We start from the raw sequence: 27,186 nt of genomic DNA, 5'->3' as shown, positions 1-27,186 counted from the left end.
CATAAGCACAAAGTGGACATTACTGACATATATTACAGAAAAGAAACCAGAGTAGTCAAAACAGGTGTCATAAGAATGATACTGAAGAAGAGAAAAAAATATATATATATATATATATATTCGGGCTGGGCAACGATTAAAATTTTTAATCTAATTAATCACGTGATTTCCCTGATTAATCACGATTAATCGCATTTGTACGCAAAATCCAAAAATGAATTCAACAGTAGTGTATAGCTTTTAGCATTTAGTTTTATTTTAAATGTGCTGCCATATAAATGAAAGTGCCATAACATTTGTTGTGCAAACACACTTTTAACATCAGCATTTTTATGTAGTTTTTATGTAGAAGCCTCGCTCCACTGTCTGTTTCCTTGAATGACTTGCTGCTATCAGTTGTGTGTTTTGCCTTAAAGTGATATTTTAGACTGGAACTACTACAGTGAGAAGACAATTCAACTTGGCAGTGTTTACAGAGGACTTTGGTTCTGTGGACTCCGCCGTCTGGAAGAACTTTAAAATGAAAATGGCCGAGTAAAAGTTCCGTACCCTTCTGCTTGTTTGGTGGATTCGCCGATTACTTTATTTTCCGGTTCCGCAGCAGACAGCAACAGACTTTTACAAAATAAAAGCCTGTGAGCAACAGACTTAAAAAAAAAAAAAAGATAATAATAAAACAAGGGTGGTCTGTGGCGTAGTGGGTTGAGCAGGCGCCCCATGTACAAGAGGCTATAGTCCTCCTGTACATGTAAACCTGTAAACCTGCGTTAATGCGCAATGAAATGTTTATTGGCGTTAAATAATTAACGAGTTAACGGGATAATAACGAGTTAACTCGCCCAGGCCTAATATATATGCAGATATTGATTTATTGGTGTGTGGTTTCAGGGAAGATATAGTTTGTTCTAGGTTGCCATTTCCCGGTTTTTCAGAGGTGCAAATAACGTCTTTAAGGTTAAACGGAGAAAACATTTAGGTTAGGTTTTTACAGAAAAATGGCATTTTAAATCCATCCAAAAAATTTTTTTTTAGACCTCCCAACGATTGGTGTATTATGCTCCCAACTCGTACCACACTTGTACTACCGTGTTTGTAACGTCAGGGGGAGGCCTTTTTGCCTTTTTGCGCATTTGCTCTCCTCACCACACACACGCGCACACGCACACACACACACGCGCACACACACTCACAGCCGGAGATGCCGCAAAGCCCCATCCTCCACGGCTTTTTAAAGACCGTGTTTGCCTCACGCTCCAACAATATCAGCCAACAGAAGAGCTGCGCAGCCAAATGCACCGAAGTGATGGTCATCGCGGAAACGAGCACAAATCCTTAGGAGAGGATAAGGACTGCGTCGCCGGATTGTAACAACAACAAAAAAAAAGAAAACTGATACTGGGTTGCGGGTCAAGGAGTTTAACCCCTGATCTGCCGTTTTTGGGGAAGGTCGTCGAGGCGGTGGGGTGTCTCGGTGAAATGTGAGCAGACCGGGTCGGTGGCCGTTTTCCGTCCTTTTCAATGTGGTTGGGACTGCAGCCGTCGCAGCTAGCTCGGTACGGCCGCGTTAATGCAGCAGCGCTCGGCTGTCGCGTTCATATCCTCCACCGGACCAGGGAAGACAATAGGTGAAAGACAAGCCGCTCTGGACTCCCAAAACTACGCTGAACGAGAGTCTGCACCAGCTCGGGCTTCGGAAGGTAGGCTGTAATCACGGTTCCCGAAGCTTTGAGACGAATTCCTGCCCGTTTCTCATCATCGTTCCCTTGACGACAGTAGTTTTAACGGTCAAAGCAGGAAAAAAAAAACTAGCTAATCCGCGGGGTTGCTAACAATTCCACGACTTTGGCGATAAACAAGCTTGAATTTGTGAGGGTTCATTTGTCTGAGCTGACCTACATGTGTCGGTACAGTAAATTCAGCACAATAGACAGAGTCATGGCGGTGCGTGGGGCTTCATTTAACGCCCATTTCCCCCTTCCTCAACATATTTATCTCACGAAGCCTGTGTTTTTGCACCATGGACGCAAATTGGGCGATGAGAGGTAGCTGGCAACGGGGCTAATGTCATGAGCGCATTAGGTCTGATATTTGCCCACAATGTGTCCTGAAGGGAAATTTAAATGGCCTAATTGTCTTTTGTTATTGGGGATGTTAATTACATGAGACTGTTGCCCACAGTTATCACCACCCTGGTGCAGATGATTATATGTCAGACAGTGACCCCCAACATATAAATGTAATGGAAGGCATCCATCGACGGAACTAGAATCATATTGATTTAATCTTTAAGCAAATGGCTTTTTCTGATATTAGATTATTCGCCATATTGCAGTGTTATTATGCTTTTAAGGTGTCAGAAAGGCATATTTGCACATTTCACAGCCTTTTCTATTGCTGACTAATAAGTCATGGCATTATTCTTCTGATGATGTCAGTCCTTCGTAATGACTCTTTGGTGGAGCCAGGTTTCGGTGGTAAACAGTATTAGCAGAAGGGAGCTGTGCCTTTTCAGGTTCACCAAAGCTGTGACAGCTGGGTGTGATTTTCTTTACAGCGTCCCCGTGAAGAACCAGGTTCCACTGCGAAGTGACCGCCTGCAGGCAGCTGCATCAGGATGGCGGCCGTGGTGAACTACTCTCCGCCTTGGTGGGTGAATCTGCTCCACCGGTTGCCTCATTTCAACTTGGAATTTCAAGTGGTGAGCAGCGACTTCAGACCAGAGGACTCTGAGTATCAGAAGGTAAGGAAAGCATCGGGGAACAATGACCTCCCACACAAAATTCATCATCCTCTTCATCATGCAGCATCACATTATCATCCAACCTCTTGTCATCTGCGCACACTCTAATTTCACAGCAGACCGGCCAAGTAGTTACTCAGGCTGTCCTGCAACCACAGAGTTGTGGGATCCCTCAATATATTGATCACTGCTGTAAGTGTGAGGAGGAAGGCCAGAAATGTCAATCGAGTCAAGATAGTGAACCTCTTGCCTCTCCAACGTTGTGATGGACAAATAATAAATGTAAAAACTGTTAGTTTGGTTAATGTCGGGCGAGTTGGTCCTGACCTGATTCCAAAGGGGAACACTTTGCATTGAAAACTGATGCCAGGGGGCCCTTAACCAAATGTGACAAGTTGTACCATGACCTTTTGGGTTTGACGGCTGCTTGCTTGCGAGCCTCAAATTTGCCATCTAGCTGTCACTATCGTGTTTTTTTTGGAGCAGTAATTTACATCGAAGGGATGGATCTGAGCAAATCAAATCAAATCAAATTTATTTGTATAGCACATTTCATGTACAAAACAATTCAAAATGCTTCACATAAAGCATTGCATTGCAACAGGGAGTGGAAGAAGCATTAAAACTACATAAAAGATTATAAAGTGAAACAATTAAAATAATTAAAATGAATTTAAAAACGAGCAACAGTCCAGATAAATTCAAAGATATAATGCAGATTTCATGCATAGACACATGAGAAAAGAAATGTTTTTAACCTGGATTTAAAAATGTCTACATTTGGTGAAAGTTTAATCTCCACTGGCAGTTTGTTCCACTTGTTTGCAGCATAACAGCTAAATGCTGCTTCTCCATGTTTAGTCTGGACTCTGGACTGGACCAGCAAGCACCTATTGAGTTAACAGCCACAATCCTCAACTGCATCCCTATTCACACAGTAGCTGTGCATTATCTGCACAAAACAGACGTCCTGGTCGAAGCAGCTGTTCCCTGATGTTGTTCACACAGACCAGATAGAGATGGATCAACACTGAACCAGTGTGTGCTTACACACAGAACAGGGTGGCATCATAGAATCTGCTGTGTGACGCCAGCGATGTTGGTAGGAGAGGCGCATCCTCCATGCTGGCTCGGCCACTTCAGTTCTTCAGTGCTTAGGCAATGGCTCAACATCGACGCCACCATTCCTCATCCATACTTACACATGGTGCGCACAGTGATCCAATGAGCAGAGAAGCCCGCCTTAAAACGGTACAGTGGCTCAAAGCGGCTGACTCGCTTTTGGAGCTTCAGGAATCGCAGGTTCTGGGACTTCTGTATTGGCATTAATTTTCCAACCATGTTAATGTCTGGTTGAGTAGTTCTATAGCACAGAAGGGGAAAAAAGGGACATGACACGCAAACCAAAGTCTGTTTATTTTTTTGTGTGTACTTCTTTGGTGGCTGTTAAAAGGAAACATACCAAAAATCTTTCATGATCATACAGTAGCCTACCTGATGAAGTATGAAGAGGTTAAAGGGATGGTTCGCCTCTTCTGACATGAAGCTGTATGACATCCCATATTAGCAATATCATTTATGAACATTTTCTTACCCCCTGCTGCGTCCTGTGAGCAGAGTTCCAGCCTCGTTTTGGCGTTGATGAAGGTAGTCCGGCTAGTTGGCTGGGGTTTAAAAAATAAAGCGTTTTCCTTCCCAAAACAATATGCGTTCAAAAGAGTAATACATTTGCATTACAAAATCGTTCATCCAGAAAAAGTCAGACCTCACAATCGCTTGGTGCTATTTTCTCTCCCTTCGTATCACTGCGTGCTGTGCAGACCGAGCAGTCCCCTGCTTCCGAGCAGCAAACACCGTACCAGGCGCGGCTGTCGGCAGGCGGCAGCACGCAGTGATACGAAGGGAGTGAAAATAGCACCAAGCGATTGTGAGGTCTGACTTTTTCCTGAAGAACGATTTTTTTGATGCAAATGTATTACTCTGTTGAATGCATATTGTTTTGAGAAGCAAAACGCTTTATTTTTTAAACCCCAGCCAACTAGCCGGACTACCTTCATCAACGCCAAAACGAGGCTGGAACTCTGCTCACAGGACGCAGCAGGGGGTAAGAAAATGTTCATAAATGATATTGCTAATATGGGATGTCATACAGCTTCATGTCAAAAGAGGCGAACTATCCCTTTAAGTCATTTATCAAAGCGAAATGCCAAACATTATCTGCTTTCGGTTTATTATTTCAGCCTCATTTCTGACATCCTAATGAATTAAAAATGAATGTGACGACTAAAAATTTGAATTGCTGGAATTAGTTAAAAACCGAGTGTGAGCGTGCATGGTTGTTTGTCTCGTATGTCTCTGTGGCCCTGCGATGGACTGGCAGCCTGTCCAGGGTGTACCCCGCCTCTCGCCCATTGACTGCTGGGATAGGCTCCAGCCCACCCGCGACCCGATCGACGGATTCAGCGGTATAGATAATGGATGGATGGATGGATAGTTAAAAACCTATTTTGAGTCGTCCTTTGATTAACCACTGGCTGAGTTGACGGTGTTTGCCTCGGAGAGAGCAGCTCTATCTCCAAACGGAGCTCTGGCCCAGTTTTGCTGCATTTCATTAGAATCCTCTAACAAGGTGACTTCCAGGTCTCTGCAGCAGAGAGCTCAGCGCTCGCAGCTCCCACAAAGCTGAAATGCACAGTTCAGAATCCCCCATTTCATGCGCCGCTGTCCCCCCCATAATGTAGTCTGCTGACATGCACGGGGGGGGGGGGACGTGCAAGTTCAAGAGCTGAGCGTGGGAAGGCACCCACAGCCATGAAAGAAGGGAGGAAGATGAGAAGTGGAGGGAGAAGCTGGGAGAGAAGAGGAGGAGGAGGAGGAGGAGGAGGAGGAGGAGGAGGAGTGAGAAAGATAAAAAGACTGATTGGAGGCGAGGGGTGAGAAAGAGGGTTCGATGAGCCGTGGGAGGTGCTTCTAAATTGCCAAATAGCCACTTCCTGTGAACTATTCAGTGTTTGACTAAAGGCCTTTGTGCATGTGTGTGTCTGTGTGTGTGCCCACTGGAATTTTAAGAACCCCCTTTTAGACTAATTACATAGTGACATATTTCAGCAAATGAGGCGGTTTCCATGTCGGGGATCGTTTTCGGCTTTGATCGCATGTTTGGACGTTATTCGTGCGAACGGTGGAGCACACGATGCTGCATGAATATGTGTCACATACAGTGTGTTCACTTTCTGTGTCAGTGCATATTTAGCACTTTGTGTTTATCGAGGTGAGGTCACTGAACTCCCCCGGGGGGTTGTGTGTGTGTGTGTGTGTTAGCGTGAGTGAGTGAATATAGGGGTTCTATTCAGGGTGAAATTGTTCATTCCGGCTAGACAGGAGGGAGGGGAAACATAGAGGGTGAGAAGAACAAGAAGAAGAAGAAGGATGAATTGGACCGGGGGTGCAAGGGAGTGAGAGAGTGAGGGAAAAAGGGGGGAAGGGGAGGGCTGTAGTCTGTTGTGAGAGAATGCTCTCTTTCTTTGCTTTACTCTTTCACTGAGGCCCGCCTTTAGATGGGCTCAGTATATCTGTCTCAAAGGCTTTCATGCATCCACTCATCCAGCTGATAGATGCATAAACACACACGAACACACAAACAAGGCCCCGCACAGTGTCCGTCAGTGGCCCACAACATCACACACACTCATGCTCACACAATGGAGAGAGATTCTTCTGTGTGGTGTTTTTCTTTCTGACGGGACTTGGCTAAGGTTCATTTGCATTCAGCTCTTGAGCTCTGACGCTGCTCGAAACTTTTCCTCGCACATATTCACTCGCTTTGATTCTTTTCTCTGTAACGTCCAAAGTTTTCCTCCCCGAAAAGCTTTTCGTTCAAGAGAACAGCTGCCGTCTGATGACTCTGACTTTATTGGGGGGATGCTGACTCTGTGGCTTTTCCAAGAAAAGTGTTCTTCCTGGAGAGCTGAAATAGAAACCCTTATCCTGAGGCTCTGCGAAGGCTTCGGAGTATATGGGCCCATGCATGTGCCTTGGTCTGTTTGTGTTATGGTGGAATCGCAGAGTCAGCTTCCAGCCGCAGTTAAACAGCTGCAGAACATTACAGAGGAACCATGTGACCCGTAATAACAGATATTCCCAGCTGTGGAGACTAAGTCAGTAATTGTCATTTTGCTACAGTTTGAATTGTGGAAGAAATGATCTCATCGCAGTTTTGAACAGGATAGAAAAAAAAGGTGCCTTTTCTTCTTCTTTAGTGTAAGAACAAAAACCAAAAGCCTTTGTTTAAATCTTAGGTTTGGTGCGATATTAGATGAATGAACTTGAGGTCAGCCACTGCCTCGGGGAGAAAAGTTGTCCAGTAGTCCAGACAATGTCAGACAACAGACAGACACACAGACTGGGAGAGCAAGGCCAACCCACGGAAGTGGAAGGGATTGATCCTGTCGGCTCGAACACGCCGTCACACATTCACGGATGCGCACGTACACACACTGATATGGGGAGATTGGAAGTAGATCACTGTGCCTGGGTGTTTCAGCCCCTCCTCCAGCCTGCGAGCAGATCCCCAGTAGAGTGGATTTGAACTCGCACACACACACACATGTAGAGCCAAGCTCGCCATGCTTATTAGGAACTAATTGAGCCACTTTTAATCTGCTCTGATGGATTCTCAGCCTGACAGTTAATCTACCAAACTCACCAGGAAGACGGCGAGGTAGTCGAGGAGCAGACAGGCGGAGAGTTGGTGCGCAGTCAGAAGAGCCCAGGTTCAGTTGTCCATGTTTTTATATTCAGACTTCTCATGCGATTCGTGGATACTGCCAAGTAGTTGAATAAATCCCTCAGTCTGTAAATGTAATCATGCTCTACATGCATTTGTTGTGTATTACACTAAACATCTAGAGTTCGGGTGGAGGTTTTTCCCGTATTTTCAAGGATTACGGATGCCATGAAAATATCTTTCTTTTTAATTCAACACATTATACTCCATTCAGGGTAAAGACCCCACATTGTGAGTGTGATTTTAAATGCCAAAGAGATCTAACAATATGTAATGGTGCACGATATGGCGTTCCCAAAGCACATAGGATGATGCCAGAGAACAGGAATCTGCAGAGCTTATTTCCCCCATCCTCGGATGATCCTTAGTCTGTTCAATCCTTGATCTTTAACCTCTTGAAGAACAGCAGTCGATCAACATCGTCTCAGCTTTACCTCAGCAGGCATTTCTCACGAGCAAAATAACAAGTGTAATTAAAACGACCACAGAATTTAAATTCTGTAGATTAAGAGCCACAAAGAGAGGTGAAATCAAATTACATTATAAAATGATAGAGATTTAGATCCATTGCCCCAGAATCATGCAGAGTTTAGCCATGATTAAGATTAAGATTCGTCTTGATGTTTTGATAAACAAAACAAAAAAAAAGTGTGGAAATCACTGGCTGAAAGTGAGGAAAAAGTTTAAGTTGAACCAAAAAGGAGCAAATTTCGAAACTCTTGGGCAGCCAGGAGATCCGGGATGTACTATGTTGTCTATGACCCATGTCACCCCCAGTTAAACATTTGCTGCTTTCCGATGAACAGATTTGTTACAGGATTCCTGTGTCTGCTGTAAGTAGTCCTGCAGGTGGAGAATTTAGTTTTCCAGGAGCATGCCTGTAGTCCTGTAGGTCCTGCAGCAGAATTACTTTTCAGTGTGTGTGTGTGCGTGTGTGTGTGTGTGATTGGGAAAAAAATAGAAATTTCAGCGGTTTAGCAAGATTGATGCAACAGTCCTCATCTTTATCTATATCCACTTCTCCCTTTTTTGTGTTGAACTCAGACATCTTCTTTCACATCTACTTCCTTGTTTGTCTCTCCAGTCTGTGCCCCCCACCCCCACTCTTCCTTTTTCAGTCTGTCCCCTCCTCCTCTTTCTTCTTCTGCACTTCAAAGCTTTTGGAGATTGAGTGATCTGTGTTGTGAGTCTCTGGTGCACACACAGCTCCCCAACAGCAGCCTTTCCGCTCACTCTGTGGGGGGGGGTGCATGTTTGATGCTGCACACGTGTTCTGGTGCACAATGCATCAAATGCCCATTAAAGAGCCTCTGTTTGGCCGTCTTAAGTAGCTGAAGAGAGGGACTCAGCTTCTGTGTCCGTTTAACTGCTCAATCGAGCGGTCAGTCCGTGTGTCTGGCTTCCGCTCATATCAGCTAACTCGCTTCCTGTAGCGTTAACTCACATCCTAAATTGTCCACTTCCCTGCGATAAGTCTAAAACGCAATCAATTTGTTCACTGACTGAATCAAATGAGTGTATGATGACATCATGGTTGTTTCAACTGTTTTTTTTTCTTCTTCATTCCGTCTTCTCCCCAGTCTGTTTTGCTCATCGGGGCTGTGGCTTTGGTGTGTCTGGGCCTGGACCTCCTCTTCCTCCTCTTCTACTCCTTCTGGCTTTGCTGCAGAAGACGCAAAAATGACGACTCCTCACACTCCCATACACACTCCCAGCAGCCGAGCGCCGACTGCTGCTGCACCGCTTGGTGTGTCATCATCGCCACGCTGGTCTGCAGGTGAGAGGCCAGATGAGTAAAGCTTGTGTGTTCTTAGATTGATATGTGTTTGAATGTGTTAAGGCTTGATTCAGCTCATCCTTCTCCCAGGTTAAGGAGTTGCCCGGCAGCCAGCATTTCTTACTTCCCCTGTGGATCGTTTAAATCTGCTATCAATGTAAATCGGCACAAGGGCTTCTGCTCCTTAACTCAGGGCGACCAGTTTGTGCTCTCTTTCCATCTGCCGCAGTTTGACCAAGGTTCTTTTTCTGTGCACTGCTGTCTGAACTAGCAGACTCTGTTTCTGTGGGCCTCTTTTGTATATACGGCAAGTGCCTGTAATTACTGAGAGCTGTCTTTGAAATTCTTTGTCATTTAGGCGCTTGTATATTGTTTGTCAGTAGAGATAGGAGCTCACATTTATAAATACACAGAAGACAGACGGAATAAAAGAGGCAGAAATGCAAGCTGTGAATGCACAGACTTATCATGTTATGATTATAACATATCAAATGATATGTCAACACAGACGGTTGCTTGTTACCACAGTAGCTCATATTCCGCAACACATATTGCACATTTTAAATCTAAACATCAATAAAACTACCCCAAAACATCTGAGATACACAAACATTGCGGGTTTGATTGACATGTTTATGAAGAGAAGACACAATAAAGGCTGATGGAATGTGATTTCCCAGTTTTCCTAGAGTATCACAGAGCCTTCCGCCACAAACACAGCGTTAGTTCAGTCGTTACATACTTCCACTGCACCGGACGGCCCTTAAAAAAAGACGTAAGAAGTGGGAGGGCATCCTGAAAAACTCCAGATAGAGCTTAATTCTTTTTGATGTGGAGTGTAAAGTGACGACAGTCTAATGAAACCCTTTACTGAGCCAGTAAACAGATTGGAAACGATGTAAATCTCGCTCGTTTACCTTTCACACACACTCTGTGTTTTCTTTCTTTTATTTGAGCCTGAAGTCCATGTGGTGGAACTGGGACCCAGCCAAGTGGTTACACTCCCCTGTTAGTGTTTATCCGACTCTCTGAGGGCTGCGTATACACTCCAAGGTCCTTCACCCCAATGGCCTAGCAGCAGGGTAGTATAGGGTAGTGTATTTTGAGCACAGATGATTGGCTACGTGTTCGTCTTGGACCTAAAAAGATGCTTATCTCCTTCAATTCTTTTGTCTTTTCCTCCCTCCCATCTCACTCCTCCATCTCTTCCTTTATATATTATTTTTCTGCTCGGTCCTTCTCCCTGGCCTAGAAAGGTTGCCATGGCGACAGAAGCAGATTTGATGCAGAGACGAGATGAATAATACAGTCAGGGAAAGCTATGTGTGTGTATGTGACTCCAGGCTAAAGAGAGGGTTTTTTTTTGTTGGTTTTTAATGTTTTATGATTGGCTATAATATTCTTTTTCAATATTTCATGTACAAATCTGGGCATATGTGGATGTGTTTGCATGTGCATGCGTGTGCGTGCGCTTCTTTGTCCACAATTTCACATGACGTCATGTCCTATTTTTGGCTCAGTGCCAACAACATGCGGACTTCCTTCGTTTGTGTGCAGGTGTAGCGTCTCTTTTGAAGGAGGAGGCTGCGCTTCGTAGGCCGGAGCCGTCGTGCGGAGAGGCACATGACAATGAAAAAAATAAAAGAGCCGTTTTGTTTTTGTACCAAACGAAGAAACGGTTGATAATTCTGGCCATTGTTGAAAGAGGAATGTCAAAGAAATGATCGAGCTTACTTGATAAGTCTTAATAGAATCGCTGTAAAAAAAAAAAACAACCTCAAGTAACATCAGAAAAAGTGAAGCGATTTTGTGAAACTTTTTTTTTTACGACTTAAAGGTAGATGATTTGTGAAATAGAAGTTTGTAATGTATGGGACTGGTGTACCTTCGATAATTCTCATAAGCTGATAATAATTTGGGTTCATACTCTGTAGTTTGTGGTCTGTAGTGTCTGTGTGCTGTTTACATGAAAGAGTAGTTTGTGCACTCATAATATTTGGACGTACACTCTTATTTTGGATCCAAGTGAAGCAGTCTCATGTCCACATTTGTTGGTTTAAGCAAGTAAGAAATCTCCTGATCGGACCAGCAGCTTTTAAACCGCAAGATGAAACACACGGAGAAATAATGGGAGAGATGAGTGGAGAGAGGAAGGTTGAGAGAAAATGGATGGGAGAAGAAGAAGGAGATGGTTCCCTATTTAAAGGACAGAGTGGAAGGCAGGGATTTGTGGAACAATGAACCAATGAATCAGCTGGTGTTTACCTCAACACACCTAGATGCTTGTATTTGTTATGCTTCTTTTGTGTATTTGTTGTTTTATGCCACATGTACATCATAAAGCTTCCACTCTCACACGCACACACAATGTAAACACTGGGACTGTTCAAGATCTAATGGGCTAGAATTAATTGCCTTAACAATGGCAATAAATTTGTTTCTATAAATCTGTCGAGTGTTTGCAGGCGTCAATAGAGAGTGCTCAGTTCTACACACATGCACACATAGAGCCCACAAAAGGAGGGCAGGGGGGCACGCAAGCTTTTACAGAGTGCAGTAGAAGATGAAGCATAGTGTGTGTGTGTGGGGGGGTTAAAAAGATTAAGTGCTACCTTAGTTTTTTTTTTTTTTTTTGCATGTGCACTCTGCGACTGTGGGCCCAGCACGGCAGAGGGTTCATATTATTTGTGGTCTGGTGACCCAGTTATTGTGTAGACCTTGTGTGTGTGTGTGTGTCATTCCTGGTAGTCCTTTGTTTGCCTTAGGCCTCAGGGTTGACACCACAGCAAAATGTGAGACCTCAGTGTTGCCTTTTGCTGGTTAGAAGAAGAACTACACCCAACATCTCAGCTGGCAGTGCTGAAGTTTTGTTGTGTGTGCTCATGTATAAGGCTGTAGCGATACACTAATCATATGATACGATACACGATATTCAGCCAACGATTCGATACGATTCGATACACTTACATCATTTTCTGGGGGGGAAGGGACAGTGTGATTTGACATGAATCGTCGCTGACTGGACCGGTGGTCCGACATTTGAACCGGAAGGACAACACCGCCAGACAAACAGAAACAAACGAACATGTCACAAACGTGAGAGCTGTGCACTAATTTATCACTGTTTTGTATAACGTGACCCCCTGGCATTGTATTGTATTACCTTAATGTTCTGTGTTTTCACTCATTGTAACGTCCGACTTTTCAATAAAGTTTGCTTTAAAAAAAAAAAAATCAATACTTTATCGGGAAACGAAATATTAATATATATCGCAGTATCGATAAAATTGCTCAGCCCTACTCATGTATGAGATGTATCCTAATTCCTAATTCCTGTGCAGCTAAAGCAACAAATGTGACTCATGTCATCAGTCTGTATTGATGATTTTAATTGAATTTAGAGGCTGAATTAGTTTTGGAGTAAACATTTGGCTCTTCCTGTTTTCTGCCTCCCAGCGCTGGCATCGCTGTAGGATTCTATGGAAACGGGGAGTCGAGCGATGGAGCCAATCGTTTGGCATACTCTCTCCGTCACGCCAACCGCACTGTATCTGGGGTGGAGAAATTGGTGAGCTATCTGCCACCGTGCTCAACGTTTTCCGTAGAGATAAAACCCACAAATGAATTAAGGACTGAAAGCTGTTTCTCTTTGTCTCCAGGTGTCTGACAACGCCCTCGCTTTAAACCAGACAGTGGAGGAGAACTTGGTCCAGTTGGAGGCCGTCTTCAAAGATCAGACAGACTATGTGTCCATCGTCCAGAAGCTGCAGGGACAGCTTGATGAGCTGGTGAGGCTGATGGCTGACGTTCCCTTCTGGTCCAACACGGACATCTCCCTGGAGGACTTGGCCCTGAAAACAGAGATCTTTGACTTTTACAGGTTAGTTCCAACCAATGTTTGGAATTACTAAAATATTTGCAAGAACAAATGGACTCTGCTGAATCTCAAATCAAATCAAATCAAATTTATTTGTATAGCACATTTCATGTACAAAACAATTCAAAGTGCTTCACATAAAATAAAAGCATTGCAGCAGGGAGTGGAAGAAGCATTAAAAATACATAAAATAATATAAAGAGAAACAAATAAAATAATTTAAATGAACTTAAAAACAAGCAACAGTCCAGATAAATTAAAAATATCGTGCAGATTTCATGCATAGACACATGAGAAAAGAAATGTTTTTAACCTGGATTTAAAAATGTCTCCATTTGGTGAAAGTTTAATCTCCACTGGCAGTTTGTTCCACTTGTTTGCAGCATAACAGCTAAATGCTGCTTCTCCATGTTTAGTCTGGACTCTGGACTGGACCAGCTGACCTGAGTCCTTGGATCTAAGAGCTCTGCTAGGTTTATATTCTCTGAATCTGTGCATACAAAAAGTATTATACATATCTTACATACTGTAAGTATCTTAATACATTACCGACTTATAGATATTGTGTTTAGGTCAGGGATAGCATATCAAAACCTACAAGTCAGCCGCTCTTGCCTGACCATAAAGTGTAAATATTAATAAAAGAGTGAAAAGCTCGTTGATTCAAACTCGAGTCCATGTTTTTGCTTTACTCAGACTGCAACTTTAAACAGTGATCTGATTCTGACCGATAAGTGTAAAATGTCCTCTGTGGTAAACACTCTTTTATCCAAACACTACTCTCCTCTGCTTGCACATGTTTGTCACTGACTAATATACCCCCCCCACACATTTGTATAAAGCACTCGGGGTTCTGTGTGTGATTACAGGTGGCTGGGGTACCTTGGCCTGCTGTTGTTTGACGTTCTCATTTGCCTTCTGGTGCTCTTCGGTCTGATACGCAACTCTAGAAGCACTCTCATTGGGTAGGTGACATTGCATCATTCCCCAAAAGCTGCTCCTATTGGACAAACCCAATCCCGTCCAGCCTCTGGATCTGTAATCACTAAAACCGTGACATGCATGTCATGTTGGGGAGATGAATCTTGACCATTAAAGGGCTTTTTTTTTTTACCCCCCCCCCATCCTTCAGAGTGTGTCTGCTCGGGGTCCTGACTCTGATCATCAGCTGGGGGTCCCTGGGCCTGGAACTGGCTGCCGCTGCTGTAAGTGTAACCATGGCAACATGCTCGCTGAGCTCTCTGGCACTGCGATGATGTAATCTCTACCCACTGCTGGAGTGGGTGCGTTCACTGTAGCCTGATGTGTCATGTGTGCATACCCTCTTACAGTCTGCCAGCGACTTCTGCGTTTCCCCGGATACCTACATCACCACGGTAACCAAAGAAAATGCTGTCATCAGCCAAGGTACGCAGGCAAAAATAATGCAGCAGTCACGAAACGGTAGCAGCCATTTCTCTGCTTTTAGAGTTTTTGTGCTGTATTTCCACATCTTTGATCATTTTATTTGGTTAAACTGTATTATGGGTATTTTTTTATATTTCATAAATTATGAAGGCATTGTCACTGCCATTGTTTATTTTTTTTATTGGTAAAATCATATTAATCATTGGACCTCTCATGTATACCTAGTATACCTCACAAATAAGCACAAAGAATGCAGGCTCCAGTCCAGTGTCTGCGCTGACAGTCGAACCTCACACTAAGATTGCTGCTTCTATTTTTAAAAACCACATCTTTGCGTTGATGTGCGTGCGAGCGTGTCTCCTGCGGGATTGTGTTTGATTGGCACTCTGGTATCTAAAAGCTCTAACTCGCTCTCTGCTGACTGCAGCGCATCGTGCTCACTTCTCCTCGGAAGCATCCCAAGAAACAGATCCTGAGCGCATTTCGCAGTTTCATTCACAATCCTGATTTGATTTGTTCTTTCTCTTCACCCTTTTACATCACTCCTTCCCCTCTCCTCCTGCCAGGTTCTCTTCCTTCTGTCCACACAGCTAATGAGTCCTGTAGTGTGTCAGTAGTTTCCGCTCTATCTGCTTGTTGTAGAGCACAGATGTTTTCTTCCTAACATGCTCACACACGCACACATTTATGCCTGCGTTGTACTGCAGGCGTGCCCCAGTAGAGCCAAACAGAACATTTCTACATGCAGGTTTTACCTTTCATTTATCAAGCTTCATACTCCAAATGTAAGCTGTATTATACTGATAAGTATGTGTTGGTATTTTGCCAGATATCCTACAGTATTACCTGAGCTGCAGCCCTGGACAAATTAACCCCTTCCAGCAGGTAACTTACATTACATTACATTACATTACGGTCATTTTGCAGATGCTTTTATCCAAAGCGACTTACAATAAGTGTGTTCCACATCGGTGGGCAAAAGAACTTCAGGTCACAAGAAAGTGCATTTCCTTCCAAAACCAAACAGCTAAGAGCATAACTAGTGCTAGTGTAAGTGCAGTAAGTTAGGTACCGAGACAAATGGGAAGACAATTTAGAAAACAAAGACAATTTAGGAAACAAATAAGTGCGTAACTTGGTCTCTTAGTGTTGAATCAGTTATTTTATCTGTATTTAGGCAGTTTAGTAACCAAAGCTCATATTTGTGTATGTGTTCTGTGTGCTTTTTGCGCCTGTAGAGGCTGTCGGGGAGTCACAAAGCATTGGTGGAGATGCAGGATGATGTGGCAGAGCTACTGAGATCAGCAACACGTGACTATGCCAGCACCAAGGTGTGTGTGTGCGCAGTGATCTGTGGGTCTCTGCTTTCACACATGAACGGGTTTGAAACATTTGGAGCAACATTAAAGTGTCACTTGCAAAACAGTCAGTACATGCTTGTTTATCTTCCCATGTGCAGACGTGCGCATGAAGAGGGATGCGTCTATTTCTATTCAAAGCTCACACGTGAAACCTTGTTTTTTTTTATGTGTGCAGGGGACTCTCGAGCAAATCCAGTCTGTGCTGAACTCCACTGAGGTTGGTCTGCACCAGCTGACAGCTCTGGTTGACTGCCGCAGCCTACACATGGTGAGTCACTTTGTGTTTTGTTTGCTCAGAGAAAGGTCCCAGCCTGTGTTACCAGCCAACTTCTCTGGTCTCTTCTCCTCGTAGGACTACGTCCAAGCATTGACCGGCCTGTGCTACGACGGGGTGGAGGGTCTCATCTACCTGGTTCTCTTCTCCTTTGTCACCGCTCTGATGTTCTCATCTATTGTGTGCAGTGTGCCACATACTTGGCCTGGAAAGAGGTAAAACACACACACACACACACACACACACACACACACATCTGTGATTTCTCTCACGCACCAGTGGCCCTTCTCCAAGACGCAGTGTGGGTCGACTCGACTCCACCTTTTTTTTCCCCTATATATATGTATATCCTATGTATATAGGTGTTTTTAGCTCATTTTGCAGAGTAGGTTGAACCTTTCACGGGTATTTTTTCTAAGCTGAGGTTCCCTGCTGGCTGATGCCGCACCGCACACTTCCTTGTTCTTTCAGGACAAGATTCGTGTGGCGATCTGTGTGCAGAGTTTACAGATTTGGGGCTGTAGACAGCATATCATAGAGAACTGTGAAGAAGTCTTGAGCAACCCCTCATTGTTTAATGTTTTTCCTTCAAAGGAGCCAGACTTTGTTGTAATTCTTTAAAGTGGGCGTTAGTCGTTTTAAGTCCAGTCCTTAAACCTGATCATTTTTAGATTTTTACATTGAACTATAGATTCATTTAATCCTTAAATAGTGACTTAACTGAAGGGAAGAACCTGTGTTGTGTCTACACATATAAGACATCTTAGTAAAGAACCATTTTTTTTGCAGTATATGAAGAAATGAAGAGTGGATTTTGAACAGTACTGTAATGATACACACATTTATATTTAGCATTTATAAACTACCTGATGATAAGAGGGGATACTTTCTACAGTTAAAAGCAAATTGGAGTCGAGTCGTACCACCCAATGTAAAACATACTGGCCACACACTCATTTTTACATCCCTAACTCGATCTCCTTCGGTAATCTGTACACTAATGACTAACTTTTCTTCTGTAATTGTTGAACTAAATCCAGCTAAAGGAGTTGAAAACAGTGGAAAAACCCCTAAAGAATCTCCTCGGTGCTCATGCATGTCAGTTCTTTGGGTGCATTTGCCTCCTTAACTGTTGTATCTCTCCATACGTCTTCCTGCCTTGTCTTTGCATCCATGCAGTTTTCTCTTGTTTATTTGAATGTCTGCCTTCAGCACCGCCAGCCCCGGCTGTTTGTTTCTCTGTGTGTACATCTCTCTCATTTTCTTTTCTCCTCTATGGACTCGGAGCACCGGCGTTGTGTTAGACAGTATGTCACCACGTGTTTTCTTTTTTCTGTGCCCCACTTCCCCCTTCTGTTCTTTCCCTTCCTTCTCTCTTCCTGTCCTGATTTGGAAATGCTTTGGGCTTCAGCAATTGATGGTGGATATTGAAGAAATTGAATGACCTTTTGGTCAGGCCATCAGTCCATGCAGATAGCCTTTTGCACCAACCTGATAATCCAGCGGTTAGACCAGTGCAGGAGCTGTAGACCACACATGCAGTGATTTTTATTTTTTATTTTTTTTACTCTGGTGAATGATTTGAATAATGAAATAGAGCTGTGCCAGATTAGTGGTGTTTTGTGCTTGTCTGTTGGGTTTGAAACACAAGCTATACAAGCATATGGCCCAGCAGGTAATAATCTGTGATGTGTTGAACTTAAGAATAACTGCTCACATTGGGTCGATTCCCTGATAAAAACTGACTCTGCTGCAGCAGCTTAGGTCGTTTGATGGGCTGCGCACTTAAACTCCATTTTTGTTGAAAGAGCCAAACACCTCCATCTGGTGGTCAGTCAGAGTAGCAACATCTCCTCGAGCTTATTGTCTCTTTAAACGCAGTTACATGCCAAAATATTCTTTATATGCAGCTCCATCCCTCTCGGATGTGGTATTTTCAGTGTGTGGACAGTGAAACAGGATTGATATCTGATATGATCGAGCATGCATTATGTGATGATTGGTCATCAACTTATCTGTAGCCGGAGATCCAACTTCCAAATCAGCACAAATCTTATTTAATGCCTCATTTTGTTAAGTTGCTGGCCGTTTTTTTGCATTTTTGACCATTTTATGTCTGAAAATGGTTTGCTGAGTTCAGTCACATTATCTCCTTTTTTGCCTGATGTTTTTTGCTTTAATTTCCATGGAGCACACAGAGATGCACGAACTCTTTAATCAAAGAAAAAGGGATTCTTTACATCTAATGCTGTTTTAACAACTTGACATGGGCGCCAAAATACCAGGAGCAAATGTCAACATAGGATGTCTGCATGAAAAAATGACTGCATGTTTTCAACTATTAAAATTATTATGAGGAAATTGGAGTCTGCTGTACTTCCAATGTGATGTTACTAAGCAACACACAGAAATGATCAAAAACAGCTTCATGCGTCCAGTTTGGACTCCTTCTGTACTTGTAGTGGATCTGTTTTGTAGATGAATGCTGCCCATGTTCCGTTTCTTCTTGTTCAGCTGCTTTGGGGCTCGAGGCATGGCCTCACTGAGAACTCCTGATAATACAAGTATCACCTTCCCTCTCCTAATCTCCTCTTCAGCTACTTGTTTACACTCTGTTGTCTCTCTCGGATCTCCTTCCCCCTCTGCCTTCCCCCCTCCCCCCTATTCATCACGCCCTCTCGTGCCCTGCCCTTAACCTGACCAATTGAAGGACGGATGAGGAGGACGGAGAGGACGAGTCGGGCGCCTCACGTGGCGGCGTGCACGATAACCTGTACCGCGTTCACATGCCCAGTCTCTACAGCTGTGGCTCCAGCTACGGTAGCGAAGCTAGCCTGCCCGCTACAGCCCACACTGTCAGCAATGCCCCCGTCACTGAATACATGTGAGTTAGCACCCACCGCTAGCTCAAGGCTAGCAGGATCAATACATTGCCTGCCCTAGGTAGCTGATGCTTGCCCCCTGTTACTCAAACTTGCAGCATAGCAATATTCACTGCCTGATATGATATGATAAGTTAGAATAGTTAATTTTTTATTTTCTAATTAGTATGGCTCGCATGCCCATTGTATTTGTCACAGTGATTTAGAACCCGTCACCCTTTTTACGCTGATAGAAAAAAAGCTGCTTCCTGCATCAGCCGGCCTGCCCCTTCATCCCAACGATATTTGCAAAATCAAAAAGGATGCACTTGCATAGAATAAGTTGATAATAAATCACATCGCTTGCTACGTGTCGCTGCCACAGGACTGAACTGCTTGCTCTCAATTCAACAAAAAATACAGCAGAGAAATAAGCACTTATGTCTCTGTTCTGTCACCGCTTGCTGCTCTTTGACTTAATGATGGGAGCTGTGGCACCTTAAATCAGAAAATAAACAGTACCTGTATGCTGAAAGTTTTTTGGACCTCAGAGGAACCGTGTTGTTCATGTTTTCACCAAAGAATGCCGCATATTTAACAATACAGACGGCGTTATTGGAAGCGCGCCGTATGGGTGCAAAGGGATTTCAGACCCATCCAAGTTGCTCGATAATCTCTTCTGGCTTCCACCAGAGCAGACTGAGATTGATAGTCTCTTACCTTGACTATCTTACCAGCTTTTTAAATCAAAGCTCAGATATAAATGCATGATTACAGTGTAATTGGTGTCTTTGTTGAACTTCAACCTGAAGAACAACTAAAAAGCAGCAGATTCACATAATTCTGGGACATCAGTTCAGTACCTTACAGTCACCAAACTGTTTCTGCTATAATGTTAGATATATCATTTTAGTTAAAGAACCAACAAAACGTGGCAAACGAGAAAAGCTTGGAACAATTTGGACAGTTTCAGGTGCTGTTTTTCCTGTTAGAAGCGATTGCCCCATTCACCCAGCGTGTCCTTGCATTAATAAGTTGAACCGTGTTTTTGCTTTTGTTTTTTTTTTGTTTTTTTTTCTAGACATTTACAACACCAGACTGAGGTTTGTAGGTGTCTTGCTTTGTCGTAGATAAATTAGCAGAAAATATGGAGCTATCTAAATGTCCCCTTGAATCCTTCAACAGTTGGAATGTTGCCCTGCAAATGACCAAGATAGACTTCTTTTACACACACACACATATATATGTATGTATATATATATATATATATATATATATATATATATATATATACATACATATATATATATAGACTTTTTCTGTGGCTCCTCACACTGATCATATTCTACAGAGTCACTGCCTCATGTTTAGAGTAGTTTTCTCTTGTGTATTAGAACGACACCGCGTCATGTGGTGCCAAGCTGGAATCCCTCGGTTATGATTACTGTATTAATGAGGTCAATTCATCAAAGGGCATTTGTCAGAGTCATGTTGAGCACATCACACATCAGCTAAAGCTCAAGAGCTCAGTGGCAGAGTGACCACATGCAGTAACCTCTTATTCTATAATGCAGGAGCCAGAACGCAAACTTTCAGAACCCTCGGTGTGAGAACACCCCCTTGATTGGCAGGGAGTCCCCTCCACCCTCTGTAAGTGCACACTTTCTAGAACACACTCTTCCCCAGCTATCTTCCAATACCCACAGTGCAGCTGGGGAAAATTTCAAACCCTTAGAGACGGCGTTTTCTTATTTAATGAATAATGAGGAAAAGCACGGTGTGAATTATCGACAATCCCGTCTCTGATAGCTCATATTATCGCTATTTGTGGATATTGGAAGGTAGTCCCCCCTATCCCTACACCACTGCAAGTGTCCTATGTGCTCAAACTAGACCCGTGATCATGGACCGCCTTTCACGAAAGTCATTTTGGCAGCCTGGGAAAACTGGAAGTTTGAAAAGAAGCCTGTTGTCCGCAGGATTTGCATCCAAAGAGGGAGCTTCCTTGTGTTATTGTTGTGTCACGTCAGGCTCAAAGTTGGCCTCTATTTCTGATGTAAAGAGTTGGTCGGTTTCGCTGTGGCTGTCACTGACAGCGTGAGGAGAATGTGCAGACTTCAAAATACTTATTTGTGCTACTGACCAGTGAAAGAGATGTTGTGGAACTGAAATTTGATGTTTGTGGCTTTGAAAAGGTGCTGCTGGGCCTGTAGTTGTGGATGTTGTTCCATCAACTAGTCTCAAACGTACACATTATGCATTACAATGCTTTGGACTGAACAAAAATGCAACCAATTTAGCATAATTACCATTTTTCACTCCTAATTATTAACAGTTCTGCCAAAGTTGAGCCCACACCTCTAGAGTTCCTGCTCCCCCCCCCCCCCTCCTGTTCCAACACTGTGTCTATGTGTGCATCTTCTGGTCGAGGTGTATGTGTCCTCTGTTTCTGTGCCCCCTCACTTTTCACCATTAATGAAGCACAATAGCACTTATTTCCCACCTCCACTGTTGCACTTAAGCCGCTGGCAAAAAATGGCCGCAGTTTATCGTTGTTAGGCCGGGCCGCTGACTGGGCCCGGCCTTCTGTGCAGAGCTGTTCTTCTGTCTCCTGCAGCGCCGAGGAAACCAGAGACCTCCGACTGTAGCTGCCTCGGTGCTCACACGAGACCACTAACTCATACCAGGCTAACCTACTACATCAGAAGTAGAGCACTAACTACGAATGAACCACATCTGCTAATTTACAATAACATCACCCAGACCTAATCAGCTGTTAAACAGTGAATGAATGTTGTAATCAAACCCCGGCTGTCCAAATGACTGGTCACAGTAATTCTGCTGACATCTACGTGTTTGTCTCTTATGATCTATCTATCTATCTATCTATCTATCTATCTATCTATCTATCTATCTATCTATCTATCTATCTATCTATCTATCTATCTATCTATCTATCTATCGTCTTCTCCCCTTTTTCCTGTTTCTGTCTCTTCTTCCTTGCCTCTCATTGTTTTCCCTCTCTTGTGCTTCCTGTCCTCCTCTGTGTCCTCTCGTCTCTTTAGTACACCTCGAGTATGAGAGCCAAGTACCTGGCCACCAACCGACCGGACCAGAATCGACGTTCCGTTCCCAACGACCAACTGGATCCCTCGAGCCGGCCTCACGCCGCCGCCCGACCACAGTCCTCAGTCCACTAGAGACCAGTTCCACCCAGTACTGCCTCAATCCAGTTCTCACAGCCAATAGCAAGACCCAACATTGCGCTCACGCCAGAGCTCGACCACCGCCGAGTGCATTTACGCACCGACCGGCACTTATTTCCACCACGAGTTCATCAGAATAACACAGCAAGTCGGAACCAGGCACTTTGGAAGTCAACTTCTCACCCTGAAAAACAAAAATCATCCTCGACGATCGCTATTTCTTCTTCTCCTGCTTATTCCACCCCTGCTCTGATGGATCGGCTCACTTACCCACAATACACAGCAACAAAAGCTCCTCGACGGTTTCTTCTTCTTCTGTTTTTTTTCCCCCAAATATCTCCCTCTCAGCTGGGATCTGTTCGCTGCCTTCCCTCGGAGGCGCCCCCCTCACCGCTCGTCCCCCCGGACACTTTTACAGACTGACCACACATAGACAAGCGCGCACACACACACACACACACACACACACACACACACACGCTGTACAGAGCTGTAAATAGTGAACACGTGCTTTACTCTGATCTCATGAAAAATAGACTGTCGAATCCTTACTGGTTATGTGGCGTGCTGCGTGTTTATCAATGAAATTCTTTGCTGTATTTCTCGTACAAACACACACACACACACACACACACACACACACACACACATAGACTAACTGAACGCTCATGCATATAAAAAATAAGCCAGTAAATCAGAAAGCCATGTTTAGATAGGAACTGAACTGTGCCACCACATTCCCCCTTTAACTTAACATCATCGTTTAAGACTTGAATTGTTGAACTCAAAAAAAAGAAGAAAAAAAGTGTGTCCACGTCTAATTTCACACTTGTTTACGTGCGCATACGGTAGACACATAGATCAATGCGTTGTTGAATATGAGCCAGGAATCCCGTTGTGAAACAGAGACAAAGGACATAAGAGGGCTCAAACCTGTGCCAAAAAACTGAAACTGAAATGAAGGATGCCTGATTACGTCATCTCCTACTGCCTACAGTCTCAAAAAAAAAAGAAAAGGGAAAAACAAAACTCACATGGACTCACACCCTTTCCCTCCAGCTGGCAAAGACGAGGGTCGGGGGAAAGACTTGAAAACTGAATGCGACGGACATATAATTGTGACTTCACATTTGTCAGGTGCTAATGTAAAGCTGTCAAGTTCTGAGTGCAAGGTCAGAACTGAGGTTACTTTGATGAATCTTTTTTTTTTTCATTCAGGAATGTGTGGAATATGGCAAGCAGCAAAAAAAAAAAAAAAAAAAACGGCTTTCCTTCAGAACTGAATGGAAACGGTTACGTAAAAGTGTCGAGGAAAGGTGGGTGTTTCTTTTTTTTTGTTTTTCAGGATACGATACTGTGACCAGCTGTAGTATTCAGTTTCTTCTTCTATGCTTTTCTGCTTTTATTTTGTCAATTTGGATTGCACCCAGAAGAGTGAGTCTTATTTTTTAGTTTTATTTTTTCTTACCCTCACAAGCACAATTTGTGTTCAGTATGACGTTGGGAGATGGAGAAGTAGAACTCACTGCCTTGGACACTGCCAGCGGCTTTTCCTCCTGCTCTGAAACCCCCGTGTACAGTGTATAAAAACAATAGTCGTGAACCTGTGTGTGTGACATCACTGCAGCCTGATTGGCTGTCGCTCTGTTTCAGTGTTACTCTGTGAGAGTACAGTGTCATGTCTCCATGGGCCGCTGCGCACACAATAACGCACACTTCTACAGCATCTGCACTCATACCTGCTTTATACGCACTGAGGTGTCATTAGAAACCCGTCTTTCCATACTTTAGTCCTGTTTGCATCGATATCTAGAGCTGTAGTAACGGCACACGCTCCCCCACGCTGATTTGCATTATGGGTAACGTAGTAGGTAGTGGCTGCATTTTTGCAGAAAGCCAGAATCTCGTAGTTAGCCGAGCGAGCCCTAACATTCAAACACGGTCCGACCACCATCTCTGTACAGCATTTTGTTATTGTGCAATTAATCAATGACCACTTCTCGTATTAGCGAGACAATCTTACATGTGTGATTTTACTAGAAAGGAAATGTCCATGTTATGGTAACAATGCTACCTATGGTCTAGTACTTTACAGTGTTTTCTTGCACCACTGATGCAAACAATGTCAAGATCTGTGGGACTAGTCACTGAACAGTGGCCTTTCATAATGTTTTTAAGCTCTTAAAACACTTCATATCCCAACATGTTCTTTTTTTATTTTTTTCTCTGTCTTGTAAAAAATCTGACTTTAAAGATAAAATAATAGCTAGCTGTTTTGTAGGAGATTAAAGGCAAGAGCAGCTTTTTCCTCTCTTATTAATGGTGAATGACTCTCTATGTCTTGCAATGTTTTAATAAAACTATTCCAGTGTAGTCTGCACACCAGACTTCCAGTTGTGTTTGAAATCCTGCGAAGTGCTTTCACCAATCTGCTAAATGATGTCTTTATGAGAAAAAAAAGAGATGCTCATAGGTAGGAGTCAGTAGCGTGTATGTGTGTGTGTGTGTGTGTGTGTGTGTGTGTGTGTGTGGTAGTTGCAGGACTTCAAATTCATCTGTGTCCAGATGTCGCAGACAATGTTTTTTTTATGGCTGTTTTTATTTTCTGATGGATTAACTGAGATATTAATGATATACATGTCAAAACTGTGGTAATGATATTCAGCCTGGAATAAATGTTTAAAAAAAAAAAGAAGAAATTAAAGCAACTTTAACGTACTGATCAGGACTGTTTATTCTTTCATTTTCTGGGATTTAACCTCACCTTTTTACCAGGGTTCGTTCCTCCGATGAAACACACGTCGAACAAAGCATGTCTTCTCTTCCAACAAAAATGTCAAAACTAGGGCAACGATTCAAAATTTTTAATCTAATTAATCACATGATTTCCCTGATTAATCACGATTAATCGCATTTGTACGCAAAATCCAAAAATGAATCCAAAAGTAGTGTATAGCTTTTAGCATTTAGTTTTATTTTAAATGTGCTGCCATATGAATGAAAGTGCCATAACATTTGTTGTGCAAACACACTTTTAACATCAGCATCTTTCTGTAGTTTTTATGTAGAAGCCTCGCTCCACTGTCTGTTTCCTTGAATGACTTGCTGGTATCAGTTGTGTGTTTGGTCTTTAAGTGATATTTTAGACTGGAACTACTACGCTGAGAAGACAATTCAACTTGGCAGAGTTTACAGATGACTTTGGTTCTGTAAACTCCGGCGTCTGGAAGAACTTTAAAATGAAAATGGCCGAGTAAAAGTTCCGTACCCTTCTCCATGTTTGGTGGATCCGCCGATTACTTTCTTTTCCGGTTCCGCAGCAGACAGCAACAGACTTTTACAAAATAAAAGCCTGTGAGCAACAGACTTTTACAATATTAAAAGAATAATAAAACGCTTATAATGCGCGATAAAATATTTATCGACGTTGAATAATTAGCGAGTTAACGTGATAATAACGAGTTAACTCACTCAGCGCTAGTCAAAACAGCATATATTTCTCTTCTCTTTGTTTGTACATGAAATGTGCTATACAAATAAATTTGATTTCATTTCATTTGATTCTCAGTCTTTAAATCGCATGAGACCTAAAGGTTTTCTGTTAAACTTAAACAGCCATTTAGCATTTACTAACAGTTTACCACCATATAGTCTGTGAACCAGGTACAAACAAAAAGTTATTTATACATATATTTATGTATTAAACGTATATTTATATATATATGGATACTATTTAAATACTTTTGATACCTCATACACTGTGTACTTCATGAATGCGTCACTGCAGCTTTCTGAAGAAAAGTCCTTGTCGAAGCAGCTCCTCGGAGTTTGAGTGGACTTTTATGCCTTTATTATATAGGACAGTGTAGAGAGACAGGAAGCAGGGGGCTGAGAGAGGGGGAACAACATGCAGCAAAGGGCCGTCCGATGCAGGACTCGAACCGGGGCCAGCTGCAGCGAGGACTATAGCCTCTTGTACATGGGGCGCCTGCTGTACCCACCACGCCACGGACCACCCGTTTGAGTGGACTTCTTGCACTACCCGAGTCAGCAGCCAAAGTTTGTCACATTTTTCAAGAAGTGTCATTCTGGTGTTGCTGATGTGCTGAATGAAGATCAGAAAAAGGTCAAAGTAGTGGCTCAGGCAGTTTCCCTTCAGGAGTTTTAACCTTGTGCAGTAAAACCTGCGGCCAGCAGGTGTCACTGTCCGCCCAGCAGCTTAAAATACAAGAAGACTGATTTCAATGACGGTGTCCACATAGCGTTTGCTTCACAGCAAGAGAGTTCCTGGTTTGAATCCTGGCTGGGGCCTTTCTGTGTGGAGTTTGTATGTTCTCCCTGTGAATGCGTGGATTCTCTCCGGGTGCTCCAGCTTCCTCCCACTGTCCAAAAACATGCATGTAGTTCTAAATTCTAAGAGTCATTGTACGACTGCTTAGAGCAAGTCAGAAAGTGGATGAACCAAAATTTCCTTCAGTTAAACCAAGAAAAAACTGAGGTCATTGTGTTTGGCAACAAAGAGAAGAGGTTTGCTGTCACTAAACACCTTGAGTCACTGTCTCTAGAAACTAAAGACCAAGTCCAGAACCTCGGCGTGCTGATAGACTCAGACCTGACCTTCAACAATCATATCAAATCAGTCACCAAATCAGCCTTTTATCAACTTAAGAACATATCCAGTATTAAGGGTTTCGTGTCCCAAACAGATCAGGAGAAGCTGATTCATGCTTTCATCTCCAGCAGACTTGACTACTGTAACGGTCTTCTGACTGGACTCCCCCAAAAGAGTCTCAAACAGCTGCAGCTCATTCAGAACGCTGCAGCCCGAGTTTTAACCAGAACAAAGAGATCAGATCACATCACCCCAGCTCTCAAGTCTTTACAGAATAGATTTTAA

General features: G+C 43.3%; 1 protein-coding gene across 2 annotated transcripts; it reads left to right on the top strand.

Moving 5' to 3' along the window:
- Positions 1-1,171: 1,171 nt before the first annotated feature.
- Positions 1,172-25,007, top strand: LOC142379016 (protein tweety homolog 3-like). Of its 2 annotated transcripts, XM_075464074.1 has the most exons (15): positions 1,172-1,697; positions 2,555-2,740; positions 9,107-9,303; positions 12,760-12,871; positions 12,963-13,183; positions 14,050-14,145; positions 14,313-14,385; positions 14,512-14,587; positions 15,417-15,472; positions 15,826-15,918; positions 16,124-16,216; positions 16,301-16,437; positions 18,933-19,106; positions 20,658-20,733; positions 22,149-25,007. In XM_075464074.1, the coding sequence occupies exons 2-15, from the start codon at positions 2,615-2,617 to the stop codon at positions 22,281-22,283; spliced, it is 1,665 nt and encodes a 554-aa protein (XP_075320189.1). In that variant the 5' UTR covers positions 1,172-1,697; positions 2,555-2,614; the 3' UTR covers positions 22,284-25,007. The 2 variants fall into 2 exon arrangements, with proteins under 2 accessions (XP_075320189.1, XP_075320190.1); XM_075464075.1 differs by lacking the exons at positions 18,933-19,106; positions 20,658-20,733 and having other exon boundaries at positions 1,173-1,697; positions 22,149-22,251.
- The last annotated feature ends 2,179 nt before the right edge of the window (positions 25,008-27,186 follow it).

The sequence above is a fragment of the Odontesthes bonariensis genome, chromosome 4, assembly GCF_027942865.1.
Source record: "Odontesthes bonariensis isolate fOdoBon6 chromosome 4, fOdoBon6.hap1, whole genome shotgun sequence".
Classification (NCBI taxonomy): domain Eukaryota; kingdom Metazoa; phylum Chordata; class Actinopteri; order Atheriniformes; family Atherinopsidae; genus Odontesthes; species Odontesthes bonariensis.
Note: the sequence above shows the minus strand (reverse complement) of the source record. Positions and strands in the feature narration are given on the sequence as shown.